Below are 21721 nucleotides of genomic sequence, written 5' to 3' on the forward strand. Positions count from 1 at the left end.
ACCTACTGAATGGGATAAAATATTTACAAACCATGTATCTGATAAGTGGCTAATATCCAAAACGTATTGAAAAACTCATACAACTCAATAGCATGAAAACAAACAATGTGGTTAAAAAATGCACAGAAGATTTGAATAGACATTTTTCAAAAGAAGACATACAGATGGCCAACAGGTACATGAAAAGATGCTTAATATCCTTAATCACCAGGAAAATACAAATCAAAACCACAGTGAGATACTACCTCACACCTGTTAGAATGACTATTATCAAAAAGATAAGAAATACAAGTGTTGGTGAGGATGTGGGAAAAGGGAATCCTTGTGCACTGTTCGTGTGAATGTAAATTGGGAAGCCACTACAAAAAACAGTATGAAGTTTCCTCAAAAAATTAAAAATAGACCTACCATATGATCCAGCGATTCCACTCCTGACTATTTATCTGAAGAAAATGAAAACACGAGTTGAAAAAGATACACGCACCCTCCTGTTTGTTGAAGCATTATTTACAATAGATATAGGAACAACCTGAGTGTCCATTGATGGATGAATGGATAAAGAAAATGTGGTAGACATATACATAGAATATTATTCAGCCATTAAAAAGAGGGCTTCCCTGGTGGCGCAGTGGTTGAGAGTCCGCCTGCCGATGCAGGGGGCACGGGTTTGTGCCCCGGTCTGGGAAGATCCCACGTGCCGCGGAGCGGCTGGGCCCGTGAGCCACGGCCACTGAGCCTGTGCGTCCAGAGCCTGTACTTTGCAACGGGAGAGGCCACAACAGTGAGAGGCCCGTGTACCGCAAAACAAAAAAAAACAAAAAAAACCCACCAACAAACAAAATAAGTTCATAGATACAGAGAACAGAATGGTAGTGGCTGCCAGAGGCGGAGGTGGGGTGTGAGAGAAGTGGGTGAAGGGGGTCAACGGTAAACAGAAAAGAAAGAATATTAAAATTTATATACATTTCTAAAACCTTCTAGTGACCAATTACGAATCAATAGTTTTAACTGATATTTTATAATAGTGATACCAAATGCAGACAGACATGAGGTAATATTTAAAGCAATTGCAGGAAAAATCATGTGTTTGAACATATTTGACAATGTATTGAAAGGATTTTTATGTTTATTCATTCCTAAAGAGAAAGTTATACAGATCTAGTGTTTGGTGAGAAAGAGAGGGAGAGCAGGAGAGTGATCGCCGAGGGAAAGCAGTACATTCAAGCAGGTAGGGTTATCAGTTTCAATATAAATATCAAAGTGTATGTCTCATGCACTTTCCTCTGAGAAAAAAAAAGCAACTGTAATGTGGTTTGTGTGCAAAATGAATAGGCAATTATTATCTTTGGGTGACTTAAGGTAGCTCTTCTGGAAATTCTGCATAAGCAGCGGGAGTTAGCAGTGTTGACCTTCGTATAGGGGTGCCTTTGCTCATCCATGTTATTATGAGTTGAGTGTAGTTTTAGAATATGGAAAACTTACCTGAGTTGGTTTTAAAGATGCCTTCTGTTGTCATGATTTCAGGGGTTCTCCAGCTGTCTCTTCACTCTGACTTGGAACACTTAGAAAACCGTGGCAGCTTACCCAAAGAAACCTATCTTTTCTTGGGGAGCAGTCGATATTGTTCTATTTGTGTTAACTCAGATCCTGATTGTGTGAAAGCTTCTGGCTTTGCATAGTGAAGTTCTGTTATGACACGGCTTATCCTTAGTCGTGTTACCCGATGCACGTTTGTATGCATGACACACAGTTGAGGCCAAAAAAACTGGAATGTTGAAGTTTGGAGCAGAGGTAGGTTTATTGCAGGACCATGCAAGGAGAATGGGGGCTTGTGCCCCCCAAACCCTGAATTCCCTGAAGGGTTTCAGCAAAGCATTTTTAAAAGCAAGGTGTGTGTGGGGGGTGTGGCTGGTTGTTGCAGACTTCTTGGTGTCGGAATCCTTTGTTCTTGCAGCTGTCCACATGGGTCAGGTCATGATGTTCCTGTAAATCTCCAACAAGACACATGTTATTCTCTGTTCTGCCACTTTCAATCTCTATATGAATGGAAAAGTGTTACACCTTTAAAGGTCAGACCCTTGAGAATGGGCTATCCTGTATATTTCAGGCTATAGGCAACATTCTTAACTTGTAGCAAAAGCAATAGAATACAAAGGTTAAAGTAAAAGAAGCAGTTCTAACATGGAGTCAGATTTGTTCTTCCCTATTACAATAGTATATGGATATGGAAAGACTAGTTGTGCTATCATAGATTTGATTACTACCACTCAGTTCCTTTATGTCTGTTATTTAGGGCTTTCAACCATACTCCGAGATTGATGGGACGGGTGTTACTTCCCTCATTTTACAGGTGAGGAACTTGTGACTAGGAAAGGTTAACTGTGTGTCTGGCCGATTAGGCCCTCAAGTTCAGGTCTTCTGACTTCGGAGTCAGTGCCCAGTTAACTACCCCACAACATCCTATGCCTTCAGCCTTCTCAAGGGTCATTGTGGAGCAGTGAGTAGACCCCAAAAGGCACAGCCTGGACCTGTGAGTAGGAAGAGGTAGATTTGACTCAATAAAGATGGGACATGCCAACAACAGCATGGACTGCTTCATGAAATCCTGTACAACCTATCACTTGAAATGGTCATCTGGATGTTGCAATGGGGTAAAACACAATATAGCATTTGGCTAGGTGACCTTTTGTGTCCCTTAAAATTCTGAGACTTTGTTAAAACAAAATCTACTGTCTGGTTTCCTCTCCCTTGTTACAGCCACGTATATATATGAAATGTCCAATTTCACGGTTCCCTTTCCTGGCTTTCCATCAGGAGTACCTGTCAATTTTGTGAGGATACATATGCCCAGGCCTGACCCCAGACCTCCTGTATCAGAATTCCAGCGTGGGGCGGAGTGGGAGGTGTGAGAGTATTTCTCCAAAAGTTGCACAAGTGATTCTAAGGTGTAGGGTTGTGAACCACTCTTCTTGTGTAGCCCACTAATGACAAGGTACAAGCAGGCCTCAGTTTGGATTTTTTTGGTATAATTTGTCAGCATCAAGGAGTCATAGCTTCTCAGTGTGCAGTACCATTTTTAATAGTAATCAGGCCATTTAATAACACTGTGTTTGTTCTTTCGGCTGCAAGGATACCATGATCTCCACTTGGCAGGTTAGTTTTGCTGACATCTCATCATGCCTGCCTATCTCATGGTGGGGTGGGAGTTGGTGCTGGTCTAGGAAGTAGACATTGATCAACCCAACCACATAGGTCCTTTCATGTTCTGGAAAAAACAGTTCAAAGGGTGTGAGGGCCAGCCTCAATGATCAGCAGGTTGGATAGAGAAACTAGTGAGCTGCTCTCTCCTAGACTAGTTACCTACTAGTTAGCTTTGTAGCAGTAAGAAACGTCCAGTAGCATGAAGAATTAATGGTTGTAGGGTATTGTTTTCCTGAGGAATTTTCTTGATAAAGTACTCCACCGTGTTTATAGCACTTCTCTGAGAGAATAATCACTGAAGGATAAGACACCCCCCGCTGTGTCTCCCCATGGTAGACCAGAAAAAAAATTACAGTTGCTCTAACAGTATTTTTTTCTACTTTTCAATCAATAGGATGCTTTTTAAAGCTTACGTTTCTCTTTGGACACTTTAAGTGACGATGAGACAAAAGAAAAAAAAGCCAAGATAAAATGACAGTATAGACACTCCTCAAATCCTATAATGAACTCCACAGGGCATCCAATTTTGATGTATTAGGATTTTTTTTTATAATGAGTACATTGTTGGAAATCACATTTTCTATCTGCAGGAGCTGGAGATGAAACTGAGCTGACATCTTACCTCTTTGTAGTTAATTAGCAAGAGGAAAGTAGTGGTTTGAATCTTGTATGGGAAAGGGTGGTATTAGTCATCCACCTTTTCCCTTCAGACACCTGGATCTTCTTCTGTGCTTTTTGATTTGGTTTAATGGTTTGGTCTTGTTGGCTGGAAAAGATGAGGGAAATTGAAGAACAGTTATTATTTAAAAAAAAATAACTATAGCTCACTTCTCCCCTCCATCTTGCCTGCAGGAGAAATAAAATAGAGCACGTCTTTTTCCTCCAAAGAGCAGTTCTTTACCTGGACTCACACTGTAAGCAGTGCTGGCGCTGCAAGAGTCTTCTGTTGTCACTGTATTAACATTTGTCACCTTTGAATCCCTAGCACTTAGCACAAGTACTGGAACTTAGGAAGCATTCAGGAAATGTTTATTAATTAATGAGTAAATAAAACATCGTGTTGACCCATATAGTAAGGTGTTCAAGTTGCATTAATTGTGTCTAATCCCTTTCTCCAGGTAGTAGCTCCGTCCGTCCGAAGAGGTATGCTGAGGTTTACATAGAACTCAACGGTTGGGGACAGAGGCAGAGCAGGGCATGGAGGCACGTCTCCATTTAGGGGACTGGTCCTCTGTCAGGTGAGCACGTCTGGGGCTGGCACGGATGCGCATCCAGATGAAGGCTAAGTAAGTGGCAGAAACATTTAGCACAAGACTCCTCTGCTCTGAATGTGTTTATTAATGTCACATCATGGGCCTGGTCCTGGGGTGACAGAGACGAGCCACTTTCCTGGTTCCTCCTCTCAAGGAGCCCACCTTGTACGTGGGAAGACTAAGCGAGCACTTGAAAACAGCCAGCACCCAAGTGTACACTGTGTGTGACTGATCCCCAGGGCAGTAAGCATCCAGGGGGGCTGGGTCAGTGGTGCGTGGTGGAGAAAGATCAGTTTTTTGAGTCCCCTCTGTGTGCTAATTGCTGGACCCTATCGGCTACATCCATCATCTCTCTTCATCACAACAACCCAGTGAGGGACCTCAGGGGACCTGACTCAGTCGAAGAGCCTGAATCTGAGCACAGTAGGTCTGACGGCATCCCGCCTGTGGTGCTTTCTCCCGTGCTTCATGCCTCTCCTCAAGGTCCCATCCTCAGGCAGGGCTTCCTGGAGGAAGCAGCACCTCCAGGGACCTTGAGAGGAGGAGAGGGCTTGGGCTGCAGGTGGCTGGAGCGAGGGCACTGCAGGCTGTATGTGGGCGGGGCAAGAGGAGCTGGGGGTTGATGTGGGGCTGTGGAGTGTCTCGGTCAGGGAGATGGCATGGGGAGATGAGGTTGGCACACCCCAGCTGTGGAGAGAGAGGCCCGGTGGCCAGGAGCTCCGGAGGGCAGAGGACAGCTGTGAGCGGCAGGGACGGGGGTGAGTTGTGCTCTGGCCAAGCCCAGTGCGGAAGCCAGGCCCCGAGCGCGCGGCCCCGTGCCCCTCAGCCTGGGTGGAGCCCGGCCGTGTGGCTCTCAATGGGCAAGCTGTTGACTGTGAGGTGTGGTCCAGGGCTGGGCCTTGACCTAGAGAGGGGCGAGCAGGCCTCGAGGTCTCTCATTTCCCTGCAGAGACAGCAGAAGCCCGGCTCACGGCGGAGGGGCACCCACTTTGTGCAGCTTCTGCCTGGGGACCGGGTGCTGTCTCCACGGCCTCCCGCCCTCCGCCCCCACCCCCACCCCCACCCCATTGCAGCAGCAAGGGCCCGGGCCCCGGCAGGTGTGCACGGTCTCGATCTCTCTCTGCTTTTGTCTTCTGCGTCCCGACCAAGCCCCCTCCCAGAAGGCAGGCTTCCGCTGCCCTGGCTTCCGCTCTTCCCCACACGCTGGGACCACGCAGGTCTCGGCTGCTCGGCTGGGTGGCCCTTGGGTCTCCCCCTAGACGAGCCCACCCCCAGGAGCCCCTCGTGGGCTCAAGCTGCCCTTGGTGCAGGTGGCCCTGCTCCTTCTCCTTCTGGAAATCTCGTGGCATCGGATCTGCCCACCGCGTTGGGGAGGAGCCACCACTTCTAGAGAGAGTTTGGAGTGTAGCTGTCACCTCCAGTCTCGCTCGCTCCGCTCAGCGTGCTAGCTGTGGGATGCTGGCCACCCATCACTGCTGCCCACCAACCTGCAGTCACTTGGCTCTGACCAGAGGGAGGTGGCCTCCCAGGGTCCCAGCCCAGGGGGCAGTGGACGCTTCTGCTCGTCTCAGTTCGGCAGCTCTGTGCTGTCTCCTGGCTACACCGACTCTGAGGGACAGAGGTTCTCGTAGGAAGGAAATTGTCGACAGCCACAGTGTGGTAGGACACAGCTTCTCCAGGGAGGCAAGATCCCAGCCTCAGCTTCTGCTCCTGGAGCCCTGTTTCTGGAGGTTTCTTTTTACCCAAATTAAGCACCCTCTCATTAAACCCCTGTCCTTTTATTTCTGATTCTAAAGTGGGGACTCACACTTGAAAAACAGTGTTTCTCTACCACCCTACACTTCATCAAAAGAGTGAGAATCTGGGTCCTTTATGGTGTGGACGAAGGCCAGACCACAGTCCCCACTGGGGTCAGAAGGTGCCGGCTGGGCCTGCACCTCAGCACCCGGTCAGTGGTTGTAGACACTCAACTGATATTTCTATCAGTCGAATGGATAAATAAGATCAGAATTATCCACTTACAGAGACATGTGTTTTCTCCTGCAGTTCAGTCCTTATGGGGAGGGATCCATGCTAAGGAAACATAAAAGGGTAACAACAATAGAAGCGTCACATTTGTGTATAGAGAGCTGGCCTTTTCCCCAGAACTTTACCACATATGACCTCGTTTAATCTTTATGACTCTTCTGTCACAGAGGTTATTTTTTATTCCTATCTGAAATAGTAGGAGACCCTGGGTCACAGTCGAAAACAGTGTTAAACTACTTGTTAGAACTATGGCTTAAGTTACTTCTAGTCACTTTAATTCTCATCTTTTCCCACTCCATCACAGCTGAGTAGAGTATAATTCTAATAATTCAGCTTATGATAAGACATAGAGACTTAGACTTCTGTGTGCCAGGCACGGTTCTGGCTCCCCATTTTGCAGATGAGGAAACCGTGGCATCAAGTGGTAAAGTAGATGAAGGGCCTTTGATAGTGGGCGTGGGCCCCCTAGGTAAGGCAAGGCTCATAGCCAAGGAACTGTGATTTGAACCAGCGTCTTCCTCCCTCCCTGGCCCTGCCCAGGTCACGCAGCTGCCGAGTAGCAGAGCCAGAGCACTGCCCAGGCAGCCTGGCTCGAATGTGTGCTTCTCAGCAGAGTACAACACTGCCCCCTGCTATCGTCCCCCTGCCTTCCTGTCTCACCAGCTCCTGGCCTCTTTTCTGGTCTCATCTGCTGGGTAGGCCACCTCCCTGGTTTCTCTTCTTCTCCCCAGCCCACCGGTAGTAAAAACTAATCATGTTGACCTGGAAGAGTTGAAGATCGCATTTTCCCCATGGGATGGAACGCTGTCACACAGGTCTTTAAGAAATGGCTGATTTGTCTTGGGGTTCTCTTTAGAAACACCTGGTTCTGTGGATGACTTGGCTTCCACAAAGCTCTAGCTGACTCTAGACGTGTGATTTTTCTGCCCCCAGAACACTGCCATGTGTGGGTCTTCTGGGATGTTTTGTCTTGTAAGGAATGACTGACTGTAGCCTACCCCTCTGTGTTCCTTCACCTCCCTTTGGAGTCATGAGATAAAGTGACACGGGGGAAATGCTCAGAGAAGACATTCATCCTTTGCGTTTTTGCTTTCAAGGTATTTTTGAATGACAGTGTTAAAGCACCTATAACACTGCTGTGAACTGTTAACAAGCACATTTGCACATCACATCTATCATGCTGTTTGCACGATGTTATGTGAAGAAACAGCTCAAAGTATTTTTAAGATATAGCCTTTTATCTTCGGAAGCACCAGAAACTATTTGCAGATTGGTCTTGGGAATCAAATTAGCCTAACACATCGGTGAGTTCCTGGAGGTGTGGGCATTTCTGTAAGTGGTTCCTGGCCCCTTAAGCCTTCTGATCATTTGCACTGTGTATTTTTATACAGGCTCTTGTACTTTGGAGAAATAAAATAAAGAAACTTAAAGGTGAGTTTGACAAGGGCTTCTCCACACTGTTTGTCAATGCAGATGGATCCTGAATTTTAATGGTAGTAGTTTCTTTTAAACAACCAAACCTCTTTAAACCTCTCCACAAATAATGTCAGTGCGCAGATTATGTCTAAAAGTGTGTGCTGGTGAGTGGAAATCTTTCCTGACCCCATACTGCAACCATGAAGGAAGAGCCTAATCCTGGAAAACAGTCTTGACAGCCTGGATGTCAGTTACCTCCATCTCATCTGGGCCACTGCCTGCGTGACATTTTGCTGTCACTTGATGACTTCGGGTGTCTACATTCAGGAGCCCAGCTTGGGGTCATAGAACGAGCCAGACCTTGCACCTCCAGTTGAAACCTGGTTGGCTGCCGCTTACCGGCTGTGGGATGTTATGTGAAAAAACTTGTGGAGAGGCCTTGGTTTCCTCACCTGTAAAATGGGGATGGCATCCCTGTTGTGAAATTGTTGTGAGCAACATCTGTGTGCCCATGTTCATAGCAGCTTTATTCACAATAGCCAAAAGGTGGAAGCAGCCCAAGTGTCCATTGACAGATAAATGGATAAACCAAATGGGGCACATACAAACAATGGAATGTGATTCAGCCTTAAAAAAGAAGGAAATTCTGACACGTGCTTCAGCGTGGGTGAATCTTGAGGACATTCTGCTGATGAAATGAGCCAGTCACAACAGGACAAATACAATACGATTCCACTGACATGAGGTGCCTAGAGGAGTCAAATTCACAGAGACAGAAGGAGAATGGCAGTCACCTGGGGCTGGGGGAAGGTAGAATTGGGGAGTTAGTGTTTAGCGGATATGAAGTTTCGATTTTGCAAGATTAAAGAAAGTTCTGGAGATGGATGATGGTGATGGTAGCACAATGATGTGACTGTACTTAACGCCACTGAATTGTACCCTTAAAAATAGTTAAGCTGGTAAGTTTTAGGTTGTGTGTATTTTACCTCAGTAGAGAAAAATTGGAAAAAAGAATTATGAGCATTGAAGAACACCCAGTAGGTAAAGTGCCTGCCATATTATCAGCGTTCAGTAACTAGTAGCAGCTTTTACTAGGGTTTGGGATCATAACTAATGGTTGCGTGATATCTCATCATGTGGCTGTACCATAATTTATTTCTTTTTTGTTTGACTTTTGGATTTCTTATGGTACTCCACCATTGTAGCAATGATGGAATGAATTTTCGTATTTGTGTATGTCTTTTCTATTATTTGGGGTTTATATCTTTGAGGTTGATTTCCTGGGTCACTTAATCAAGGTGAATTAATCTTAGTCTTTGGGGCTCTTGCTTCTTATGCCCATAGAGTTTCAGAAGGGTGCTGTCATTTTCAGTGTCACCACCCAAGTAAGGGCGCCGGCCTCACAGTGTCCTCATCAGCACTAGGCACAATTTGAAGCAGTTTTGCAAAATGAAATGAGTAAGAGATGGTGTTTTAATGTTTAATATACATTTGTTTGCTTTTATTTGATCACTGGAAATGTTGAGAACTTTTCATGCCTGGATCTACATTTATTTTTTCCAATGTGTATTGCCTGTTTACATCTTTTGCCTATATTTCTAGTGTGGTTTCAGTGCTTTTCTTATCAAATTTTTTTTGTCATGTTTGTAACATATTGTTGCCATTTTTAATATTCAGACAGTCTTACTAGTTATGTAGTTAAATCATTCATTTAAACATTTCAAAACACAATTATAAGATTTTAAAGTAGATCAAAAATGGTTTTGCAATAACATGGTTATTATACTTAATGAATCTTCTTTCCATAATTCCCTTATCATTCTTTTAATACCTATTAGCATAAAATCTGTTTAGATGTTAACTTACATGACTATAGTATTTGAATTAAAATTATGTAGGCTGACCAATTAAGAATAGAATAGTAATAACCCAATATAAAGAAGACATAACAAAAATTAGAGAAAAAATTTTAATAATTAAAATTATTAATAAGCATGACATTTTTTACCTCACTAATAATTAAATTCATTAAAAATAAAATGATAGGATATTATCTTCCATCTATAAATTTGGTAGGGATTAACAACATTGTGATGGTGACTGAGGCTGACCCTCAGATATGCTGCCAATGGGGAGAGAAAATTGGGTCAACTTTAATGAATAGCAGTTTAGCACAAGGTATCAAGTATCTTTAAAATGTTCATAAACATTGATTTAGAAAATTCCCATATATAACTAAGGCTAGAGGCAGCCTCAAAAATGTAGAAAAAATATTTATATTCATAGATAAAAATAGGATTCAATACAAATGCCCAATGACAGGGAATGATTGAATAAGTAATAGTACTGCCATCTTTGGAGTGTTATATAGTCATTATAAATGGTATTTCCTAAAAATTTCAGTGATATGGGAAAACACTCACGATATGCTGGTAAGGGGAAAAAGCATGATGCAGTGATTACAGTAAAACAAACTGTGTGTCACGGTGCGAGTTTGTGTGTGTTTTGTGTATGTATGTATCTCGTACATATCTAGAAAGAAGTGCATAAAAAGTATTGATAGTACTTATGTGGTAAGAGTATGGGTGATTTTTATTTTCTTTTCTATATTTCTGCACATTTTTTAAGCTTCATATTGTTTGCAAATCATCGTTTCTACAATCAGAAATTTTAACTGCTAAGGAAGACTAAAGATAATAAGTAGATCTCCTTTTCTGGATTCATGTTCCCTTTGCTCTCTTCGCTTTGATATATTGGACAGAACCCTGGACAAGAAGTCAGAAGGTGTTTTTTCAGGTTATGGTCCAGAAATTTGCTAGCTATATGACCTTGGGAAAATCTAACTCATATGTACCTGTTTGCCAGTTTGTAAAATGGGGATTTCTACCTTCCCTGCGTGTACCATTGGAGGGTTTAAGAATTAAGGTGAGATTACCAACATAGGGGAAAACACTTCTGCAAACTAAGATGCAAGTTCAAAGGATTCCCCAAACCACTGGGAGGTCTGATAATTTGTTAGAAGGACTCACGCAAGTCCAGAGCTGTTATCCTCACAGTTATAGCTGATTACAGGAAAAGGATACAGCTCAAAGTCAACTAAAGGAAGAGTCACATAGGTGGAGTCTGGAAGGATTCCAGTGCAAAGCCTCTGTGTCATCTCCCATGCAGTCAGGATATGTTACCCTCCTGGCCTCCATGTGTGACAATAAGCAGAGTATTGCCAACCAGGAAGCTCTCCCAAGCTTTGGTGTCCAGAATTTTTAATTGGGGCTTCGTTACATAGGTATGATTGATTGATTGCCCACACGGTTGAACTCAGGCTCTCGGTCAACTGATACTGTGTTACCCAAAGCCGCCACCCTCAGTCACATGGTTGGTCTTTCCGACATGGCAGCCTCTACCCTAGGACTGTTGGCAGCCCTACCCTGAGATTCAGTGTGGCTAGCCCCACCCTAAGAGTATAGGTGTGGCCTCTCTAAATGAGGACACTCCTATCGGGTATGACCTAGATTACGTACCAGAGCCAAGGCAGAGGCCAGCTACCTGTTTGGGCAAGGCTAAATTCTTTACTACACACAAGGTGACGGAAAGAGATGGAGAACAAATTTAAACATAGAGATGATGTTAGTATGGAGGGGTCTATTATTTACCATATGTTCTAACATTGTAAAATAAGAGAGGGCATGAATTCCACAGGTGCAAGTGGTCTGCAAGTACCCGCTTCCCTGATCCTTAGAACCTTGGGGACCACCTTTGAGAAGGGAGTGTGCTAACAGTGGGGGCTGCAGAGAGGCTTTTGCTACAGTAGTTGTTTACCACAGAGACGAATTAGGCTGAGAAAACACTTACCGTCCTGCTGGGTATGTGAATCTGACCCTCGCCTCAGTGTTAACAGCACAGCAAATATGTCTCTCTGTTAACGAATATATCTAATGTGAACGAGTTATAAGCCTGTTTTTTTCTTGGGTTTCTCTACCTGGCACCATCTCCCTCTGTAGTGCAGCTGAGCTTACTATGTACAGAGAAGAGGGGGGTGATAAAAATAAATTGGCTCGTTCCCCTTGCAGAGTTTCAAATCTCTAGCACCATGTCAGGTTGGATCCATAAGGTTTCATAAGAGTGAGATTAGAAAAATGAAAACCTGAGTTTATTTTCTCATGGAATTAAAACAAAATTAGAACACAATGAAGAGGAATCATCATCCTCAGGAAACTTGCTCGAGGACAACCGTGTGCTTTTATGGAAAAAGAACCAGTGACAGAGACTTAGGATGAAAGCATTAAAGTACGATTGTGCTCCCACCCTGCCTTCAGAGGGAAGAATTTCAGCCTTTGTCTAGGGGTTTTTTGGAAACAAATAACTTGTCATAAATTGATGTTGTCAGTAAATTTGGGTTGTACGTTCTGTTTCTTTCAAGGAAGAACTGGCCACGCAGAAGTAGTCCGAGTGGTATACCAGCCAGAACGCATCAGCTTTGAGGAGCTGCTCAAGGTCTTCTGGGAGAATCACGACCCGACCCAAGGTAGATGAGTGAGCCAGTATTTAATTATCTTACTAATTACAGCTGGGATAATTAGTGTTTGAACTGCATGGAAGAGATGAACCTTGAAATCACACAGGAGCTCAAGAATATGATTGCAGACATTTATTGACGGAGACGGGGAGGGGCTGGGGAGAAAGAGGGCGAGAGAATAAAGGCACAGCCACCGTCTGCGCCCCTCCCCCCTTTACAGCTGTCAGGGGTGGGAAAATTCCCACAGAGAAAGACACCAGACAATAGAGACTCGTTCACCTTTGATTATTGCATTATTCCTCCTTAATGCAGTCTTTTGTCTACAAAATTAAAGTGTCTTTCTAGCAGCTCCAAAGTTTTCCTGATTTATGGTTCCTTTATTTCCCTGAATTTATTTAGCCTTTCTCATCTTTTGACATTATGAGCCATTTTTTTTCCTTTTAAATGTCTGTGGGTGATTTAAAGAAAAAAAGAACATAAAGGTAAAATGCAGTATTCAGTGGTTCTACAATGCTTGGGTTATTTAAATATTTCATTTGTCTTCTTCGGAATTTATTATATGAGATATTAATATATTCGGGCTGTAAACAATGGTGGTCAGGAATTTTATCTGAATGCACACACAAGCAAAAATCTCCTGTTTGCAAATATCATTGTAATATTCAGTAATGGAGTAATCTCCGGATTTCATCTTAACAGCCTTACAAGCACTGCTTTGCCAGTGTGATGATCTGATACTATGAGGCTTATGGACTGAAAAGTCCTGTATATCCGATGTGATTTTCATTTAGCAATCGGTCTATTTAACGGAAATATTTTCCCTTTGGTGTCAGATTTTGGGGGAGTGGGTACGCCATGTTGGCTATTTCCTGATGAATGGATGTGTTTTTCCAAATGTGCATTGTGCTTTGCGGTGGGACCTTACCAAGACCCCAGCAGCATAGGTTGGTGAGTCCTGAGTTCTGGTTCCACTTAATGCCAGGGTGGTTTGCCAGAGGGCAAAGGTCAGAGCTAAGGCAAGAACAGCAAAATGATCAACGAGCCAGGGTCAGGCAGGTCCAGGATCCAGGTACATCCAGCAGGGTGGGTAAAGGCCACGAAGGAGGCCAGGAGCAGGCTCTCCATGATAGTGAAGTCTGGTTGACATGGAGTGATGAGTCCCTGGTGGGAGAACAGTGAGGTATGGGGCAGGGGAGGTACAGAACTGGTAGGGCAAGAGTACTATCATCGGAAGGTTCTGATGCCACCCCCGTTTGGACTACTGGACTGTCACATCATATGAGAACGGCAAGCCTAATGGCTTAGACACGCATGGCTCAAAGGGAAACTGACTGGTGAGCATCATAAGTAAGGGTCGTGACAGCCAGGAACTCATGCTGGGAAGCCTTTGGTCCAGATGGAGCAGCCATTCAGCCTCTTGGCTCTCAAAGCTGAGGGTCAGGCAGGATGCTGAGGGCTCCAAAGTTCTAAGTGGAGACACCTATCAGGAGCCCAGGCAAACCTGAAGTCATGGAGGAGACAGGCTCCCCACAGGCCCACAAGGCTGGGTATGTGGCCTTGGCCTGGCCACCCGTAATGCCGTGTCCTGATACAACCACCTTATGCTTGACCCCCGCAAAATTTCAAAGAGGGTGAAGTCTGTCATCCACTTCTCTCTCCTTACTTCTCTTAATGTCTTACCCATTTTATCACATCTTTACTAGCACACCTCAGTTATTAGGCCACGAGTTCTGGCCCCTGAATCTCAGGGGAATTCCACCTTCAAAAGAACTTTAGGAGAACCTCTTGTTCTCCCCATCCCATGGATCAGACTTGTCTCAACTTTGCCTCAGTCCTCTTTGAAATTCTTGGTTTACTATCTGTGTTAATTTGCTAAGGCTGCCATCATAAAGTATCACAGGCTGGGTGGCTTAAACAACAGAAATTAGTTTTCTCACAGTCCTGGAGGCTGGGAGTCTGAGTCGAAGGCATTGGCAGGGTTGGTTTCATCTTGGCTTGTCGATGGCTGTCTTTTCCTCATACAGTCTTCCCTCTGTGTGTGTCTGTGTCCTGATCTCCTCTTTGTATAAGAACGCCAGTCACATTGGATTAGGGCCCACCCAAATTACTTCATTTAATCTTAATCTTTAAAGTCTCTATCTCCAAATGAAGTTACACTCTGAAGTATTGGAGGTTAGGGCTTCAACATGTGAAGTGTGGGGAGGGGTGGGACACACTTCAGCCCATAACACTGTCCAATAATGTAACCGGTTGATGTGCTGTTCTTCCAGAGGTATTTTTTTTTCCTAACAAGGTGTTCACAGGCTCATAGACTGGACGAGACTTTAGAGGTCATCTGGTTCAATTCTATGAGTCAGAAGATGAAGTTGGTAATGATGGAATGATGGGGGTCACGGACAATGGGACTGGAATGTCGAGTGACCTATTTTTTACACTGATATTTTGGACAAATTATACATGTAGGAGGAGAGTTTTTCTACCCTTGTGTATATTTGTTTCTGCTTAGAGTAGTGCTTCATGTAATATATACAATCACACATATTAAATCACAAGATATCTGATCTTCCCGCATTATTATTAGAATTACTTTTTTAGATAGTTCAGTGTAATGGGCCATGGTAACAATCTTTTTCTGCCTTGTAGGGTTTCCTAGGACCCTTCTGGAAATAGGGCCAATGGAGTGATCATATGATCCAGTCCTGATCAATCAGTATCTTTTTCTGTTGTCAACAATGTTTGATCCAAAGAACAGGCATGTGACCCAAGCAGAACCAGCTAGAGTCCTTCCCTGGGACTGTTGTATGTTCTCAGTTTGTTGCAGCTGCTGGGGTGGGTGCTCTGTATGGGGAATGACGTGCCCACCAGAGAAGCAAGGGAGGAAGATGAGCAGATGGGAGGAGAAAACCCTCAGGAGGCTCTGAGGCCCTGAGGCTCCTCATTCCTGCAGCTCTTCCTTCAATTCTGAGAGCTCTCCTGTGAGCTCTTCAAGCTAGGAGAGCTACTAGGTATTCCCTTCCTTTTTTTAACTTGAGCTAGTTTGTTGGCTTTTTATTACTTCCAACAACAACAAAAACCCTAACTAATCCACTTAACTCAATTTAAACAATGAGCATTATACTCGATCATTATATTCAGTAACTGTTAGTTAACCGTGTTCATCTGGCTCCATAAATCAGAGGTCTAAAGCCATTTGAATGGTTTTATCATTGACTCAGACACCGAGGGGCGGACACTAGAAATTGTTTCTTCAAGACCTGTTGGAGGTTCCTTGGTAATTCAGAATTAGGATTTAGGATTTGAGACATATGGCCTGAGAACATATCAGATGCCTTTTCAATATTTCTGAAGTATTGTGAAAGACAAGCATTCATTAGTGACATTTATTTTTGCCAGGTATTCTGCTAAGTGGTGCTAGATCACTAAGTGGTCTGGAATAAGCAGCAGTAACATTTTGGTTAACACACAGGGAAGATACATTTCTATAGGAAGAAAATAGTTAAATCCCAATAAACTGAGATCAAATGAGCATTCACATAAATGTGTATAAGATCACAGAAGAAAATGTTAACCTGAAATAATTAAAACAAGTATTGGTTAACCCTGGGAGATTAAAAGCAAAAATATAAGTTCATAAGAAGTCTGGTATCAATGGATCTAATATTTCCAGGGAACTCTGAAGGTCTAAAACGTGTAATCATGTAATTTTTCTGAGGTAAGAATTTGAAGTCCACTTGCTAAAGGATGGGCATGCGGCAGGAGATAGCTGAGCTGCAGGTGAACTTGGCCATCTGAACACAACTTCTTCATTCTCTACCTGAGGTCACATGATGACTCTTATCACATTTCACAGTGAAAAGTGGCCCAGAAAAGAAAAGCACCCAGTAGGGCAGGTGGGGGAAGTAGAGGCGTGTAAGACTGATTACTCTTACTCAGAAGGTGGACGTTTGTAAGGACAGAAGCATGTTGGCTTTGGTGGAGACTCTGGTCTGTGAAGCAGTCCATTGTAGGTTCTTTTCAGAAACAAGAGTGAGTGATTCCTCCACCTGCTTGAAGAATGCTCTTACCTGTACCAGAATTACTTATCAACAAAAAGACAAAACTTGAGGAAAAGTTGAGATGACATTGATCTTTGATGTGGTGATAGGCCCGTCCCGACACACACGATTCTCAGCAGCAGTAGGCCTCAAGAGAAATGCATTTTAATTAGCACGTTGAAAGGCTTTACTGCCTTGTTTATAAAGTTATGAAGGATTTGCAGGGGCCACTAAAAATCTTCAGTTATAATTTACTTCACTTTGTGGGAGAAGCAATATCCTTGAGTGGTATTAGCAAATGCGGGGTTCTTGCTAATGACAAGGGTCTAGTATAGTAGAAACAGCAAGAATTTAAGCTTAAGTTCCCTTTCAATTAAATCAGATCTTCACGGTATAGACCAGACAGAGAAAATCCTGCACGTTCTTCCCTGCTTCAGGCTACTAAAGCAGCTCTCACAGTATCCGTCCCAGTGGAAAGGAGGAACTCCCCATGGTACACCAGTTTGAAGGGAGCAGAGCTGGTAAGAGCCATCAGAAAGTGTGGGCTTTTAAAGTGACAGGGGGCCCAAGACCCGTTATTCCACAGCCAACAGGCAGTGAGTCCTGAGAGAGTACTGCTCCGTGGATTCGCTTCAGGTGAACTTTACAGATGACTGGCCAGTAAACGGAATAGTCTTTTCTCTGAATTTACCATGAAACCTCTGCTTTTGCCGAAGCATTCAGATACACTGTTTGAGCTAATGCGTCCTCTTCTGGCTTTGTCTTACGCACGGGACAAATACAGTTCCTCCAGCCTCCTAAGGATAGCGTGCCCCTTCCTGACCGTGTGGTCCCCAAACTCCCCCGGTCTCCAGACAGCATGGCAGAGCCCGGCATTTAGATTTGGGTTCTGGCTCCAGAAGGACCTCTTCCCAACCTCACGACCTTGACCAAGATACTTACTCAGTCTGGAACTCTGTTTTCTCATCTACAAAAAAGGGGTAGTACTATCTATCCTGCGTACTCCTTGGGTTGTCGTAAGAATGAAATGAAATTATGTGAAAATCACTTGAAAACGTCAAGAACCATGCAGGTGGCCGCTTTGTCGTTGTGTTCTTCTCAACACAACAATACAGCTTCACCCGTTTTATTTAGTTATTTTTATATCCGTGATTTCTGTGGGAAAATATTTACCCTCTGCTTACTAAAGGGTGGGTTTTCTACCCACAAAGGTTCTTTTGTACTTCCTGCTAGTTGGAAAGATTTCAACTGTTTGTGTTCTCGTTCTATGATGAAACTGCTGGCGGTGATGGTGATGAGGTTAGTGGGCGGAAACCTCCTCGCGTTTGCTGCTGACACAGTGCTCAGAAGAACCAGATAAGATCCCAGCGTCTCATGCTTGCTCTGTAGCCCTGTACCTAGCATGCTCTGTGCATGAATTCCGTCGTTTCGGTCCTCCTATTCCTGCCGGAGGAGGCAGGGCCCAGACCCTGTACCTTGAGCCAAGCCACAAGCACACAAGTGCACAGTGTGGAGACTCAGCTTTGCCTGACTTGATCCCATAAACCTGACTTCTCGATTCCAACCTGTTTCACTCTCCTCGATCCTGGGGAAAGGACAGCAGCACCATTTAGGAAGCACCCCTTACGGGCCAGTCTTAGTGGTAGATGCTTTATACCTATCATTTCATTTAACCCTTACCATAATCTTATGAATTGGGGTTCACTGTCTTCGCTTAACAGAAGAGAAGAAATGAGGTTCCAGAAGACTGCCAGTCTTGCTTGATGTTGTTGGCAATATTTGGACACAGCTCTGACTAAAGCCCAAATCTATTTTCTTTCCCCTACACCAGAGGGGTCCATGCTTCTTGACTAGGAGGACCTCTTCTAAAGAGAAACATTTTTCAGGATCCCCCATGTGATATAGTTGTGCCCTTAGTAACCTTTTTAAAGCAAATATATGAAAATGCTACTGCAAATTTAATCACTTTAAACTGAATGCCTGTTTTATTAACTAGCACAATGTCACGTACCTCTGGAAAATGGAAATGCCTACATGCATAACGCATTCCACAGCCTCTAGGCCATGCCTGCTGCACAGTTGGATTTGTGGACCTCTAGTAGTAGCTCCCGGCCTTCCCAGGGGCTGGGGCCGCAGGTGGGGAACTGCTCTGGTTAGTGGTGGCCTTTCTGCAGAGGCCTTCTGGCTGAGACTGTGAGCTGACCCCAATATCAGTTTCCCTACTTCTGAAGGATTGGAATTTTGGCTGGATGTGCAACCACCAATAAAGACTAAATTTCCCAGACTCCTTATGACGAAGTATAGCCACATGTCTGAATTCTGACTACCAGAACATGAGTACCAGTGATGGTGTCACATTCGGTACACTTAGAGGAAAGGCCATTCTCCTCTTCTTTCGTCCTTCCCGCAAGTTACTTGTGGATGCAGTGATGAACGGTCTTAGACCACAGGGGTGGAGGCCTCACCCTTGTAACTGAGGAGCTACAAGATCGAAGGCTCCAGAGTCAGTATCCCAGGCTGGACTCTTTATGTAAGAACTTCTTTAAGCTGTTGTTATTTTGGTTCATTCTAGGCCTTCTTTTCTTTTTCTTTTTTTTTTTCTTACAACAGCTGAACTAATCCTTACTAAAATTGCCTTCAACTGTAAGCTGGTGATGAACTCCCAGTCACTCCTCTGAAGATCTTAATTAAAATGCTTCCTTAATTAAAACAGCTTTAATCAAATCTGATAAGAGTATGGACTCTGGGGTTAGAGGATATGGCTTTAACCAGGCCTGCCACGTACTAGCCATGTGGCCTGGGGAGGTTACGTCACTCACCGCCTCCTTTCTGTCTGTCTCTGCCTGACCTCTGGGTCGTGGCTCTCATTACTCTCATCTGGCTGCCACAATCGCCTCCTAACTGGCCTTGCCCCTTTCCCAATCCAGTACCCAGAATGATCCGTCAAAAACACTAAACAGAAGTATGTCCCTCTGCTGCCTTTTCTTTGGGCTGATACACACTCAGCTGTACCGTGGCAGCCCGGCCTGGGATCAGCTGACTGGCGCCTCCTGTTCAAGCCTCAGGTCCTGCCCTCACGCACCGCATGTCTGCGTCGTGGCCTGCATTTGCCCCATTCCTGGAAGACACAGGTGCTCCCTTGCTGGGCCCATACCCACTGCTCCATCTGCCCACAGCTGTTGGCGTGATTGGCTCCTTCCTTTCCTTCAGCTTAAAGAGTCACGTCCTCAGAGAGGTCTTCGCTGACCCGCCCTAACTAAAGGAGGCTCTCCAGCCCTCCTCCCGGCTTTTGCCATCACTGCTCTCTCTTTTCTTCCTAACACTTATCACAGGGTGGACTGATTTGTCTGTTTATTGTTTATTAACTGTCTCCTCTTCTAGAAAGTAAGCTTCATATGAAATATTTTTTCATTGAACAAATGAATGAACGAACCTCAGTTTTCCCATCTGTAAAACGGTTCCTCTCCCATCAGTGTCCGTCAAGATGTATGAAGGAATGTAGTCTGTTGTGCAGAGCCCCATGCCGGGCACAGAATAAGCATGTCATCTATAATAGCCACCATCCTCATCCTGCCCGTGTAAGAGCCATTTCACCACCTCCCATTTGTGGGCCTTGCTCTCTCTTGAACCCCAGTATTTCTCCATTTCTTTCCCTCTCATTTTCCCCATCTTATGTTTTGAATACGCTTGATCATTTCCTATGCTTGGTTCATACCCTTCATCCTCAATCCAGTGCTCAGCATCCCTTTCCCTCCCACATCCCCCCTCCACCCTCCCACAGGGAGCTCCCAGGTGTCTCAGAAGCTTCATCTGGCTGTCCCCATGGGCCACACTGTCTCTGGTGTTGGTTTCATGGAGCCCTAGTACCACACACCCTGGCTTGCTGCCTCACCCTCAGAGCCAAGAGTAGGGGATTAATGTGGTTCCTCAGCCCGTGGTTGAGACTAGAGACCCCAAGGACTCTTCTCCATTCAGTGTCCGTGGACCACACATCCCCCTCCCAGCACAGCCCCGCACTCACCGTGCAGCATCGCTAGAGGTGCGTGGTTCCCTGAGAATCTGCGGTGGGGCTGGTCCGCTCCAACTTTAGCAGGTTTGCTTCATAGCCCCTTTCCAGGTGCACCATAGAGAAGCCAGTGCCTGGTGCTGTCTATCGGGGAATATTAATTGAAGAGAGAAAAATCCTCTTTTCCTTCTCTTTCTCATCAAGTTGGCAATTAAGTGCTGACGTTCATATATTTGAACTGCCAAATTAATATCTGAACTTCGTTGTGCTGACCCTTTTAAGTTGGTCTTTTAAAATAAGTCACCAGTTTTGAAGGACTATCCTTTTTTTAGCCCACGTACAAGGAATCTATCATCTGCAAATAATTAGACAGTGGGAATTATATTGTATTGCTAATGAGCAGATGTGCATACTTATAGTGGAGGAACAGCTGCACACATACAAAATGCAAAAAAGTCCCAAACCCAGCATTATGAATTCTGAAAGAGATTTCATTCTTTTAAGAATTTCAGAAACAGGAAAAAAAGAAACAAAGAATTTAACTGATATTTTTCTTTATTAATTGTTCTTTCAGTCATACTTTTCCTTGCATAACATTATCATATATGTACACAGTATCTTTGCTATTTGCAAATGTGCTATTTGCACTTTCAAATCCCTCTCTCATATAATACTATGGAGCTTATATTTAACATTTTTCCTCTGCCTTTCTAGTGCTTTAAGGGTTTGGTGCCTCCAGACTCAATGACAGACTCCTACTGGGTATTTACTCTGGGCTGGGCATGATGCTAAGTTCTTATGTGTATGTGATCCCATTTGATCCTTGAAGTAACCCGTGAGTAGGTGGTCTTAAACCCATTTTACAGATGGACAGACAGGCCCAGAGAGGTGAAGTGATTTTCCATGAGCCAGTTAGTGCTTTATTGTCAGAGCTGGGATTTGGACCTAAAAGTTCAATTTCAAACCTTGTGTTATTTCCATTGTATGGTACGTCATCCTACATTGTTATAGGATGCTATCAGCCAACAGAAAACACAACCACACCGTAACTGGAAACAGCAGCACATTATCCAATGAAGAGTATCTGTCCTAACAAGCTCCTTGTAATACATATTACAATTTTATAACCTGTTAAGGATTTTCAAGATTAAGAAGTTCAAATAGGCTTTTTTTAGGCTATAAATCAAAATTTATTTGTAATGGATAGTGTGGTGGCAGAGGTTAGGAATGCTAATATCTTTTGGCAGCCTATACCAAGGGCAGGTATCCA

At 44.2% G+C, this 21721-nt stretch overlaps 1 protein-coding gene across 5 annotated transcripts in view; it reads left to right on the plus strand.

Moving 5' to 3' along the window:
- MSRA (methionine sulfoxide reductase A) overlaps positions 1-21721 on the plus strand; it is a 371535-nt gene that overhangs the window by 231488 nt on the left and 118326 nt on the right. For all 5 annotated transcript variants that reach the window (XM_027087936.1, XM_027087939.1, XM_027087938.1 and 2 more), the window contains one exon: positions 12316-12420. In XM_027087936.1, the coding sequence (XP_026943737.1) occupies positions 12316-12420 (105 nt within the window). The remainder of the gene's footprint in view (positions 1-12315; positions 12421-21721) is intronic.

Source organism: Aethalodelphis obliquidens, unplaced genomic scaffold (assembly GCF_003676395.1).
Source record: "Aethalodelphis obliquidens isolate GAN/ISIS:26980383/991018 unplaced genomic scaffold, ASM367639v1 scaffold61, whole genome shotgun sequence".
Taxonomy (NCBI): Eukaryota; Metazoa; Chordata; class Mammalia; order Artiodactyla; family Delphinidae; genus Aethalodelphis; species Aethalodelphis obliquidens.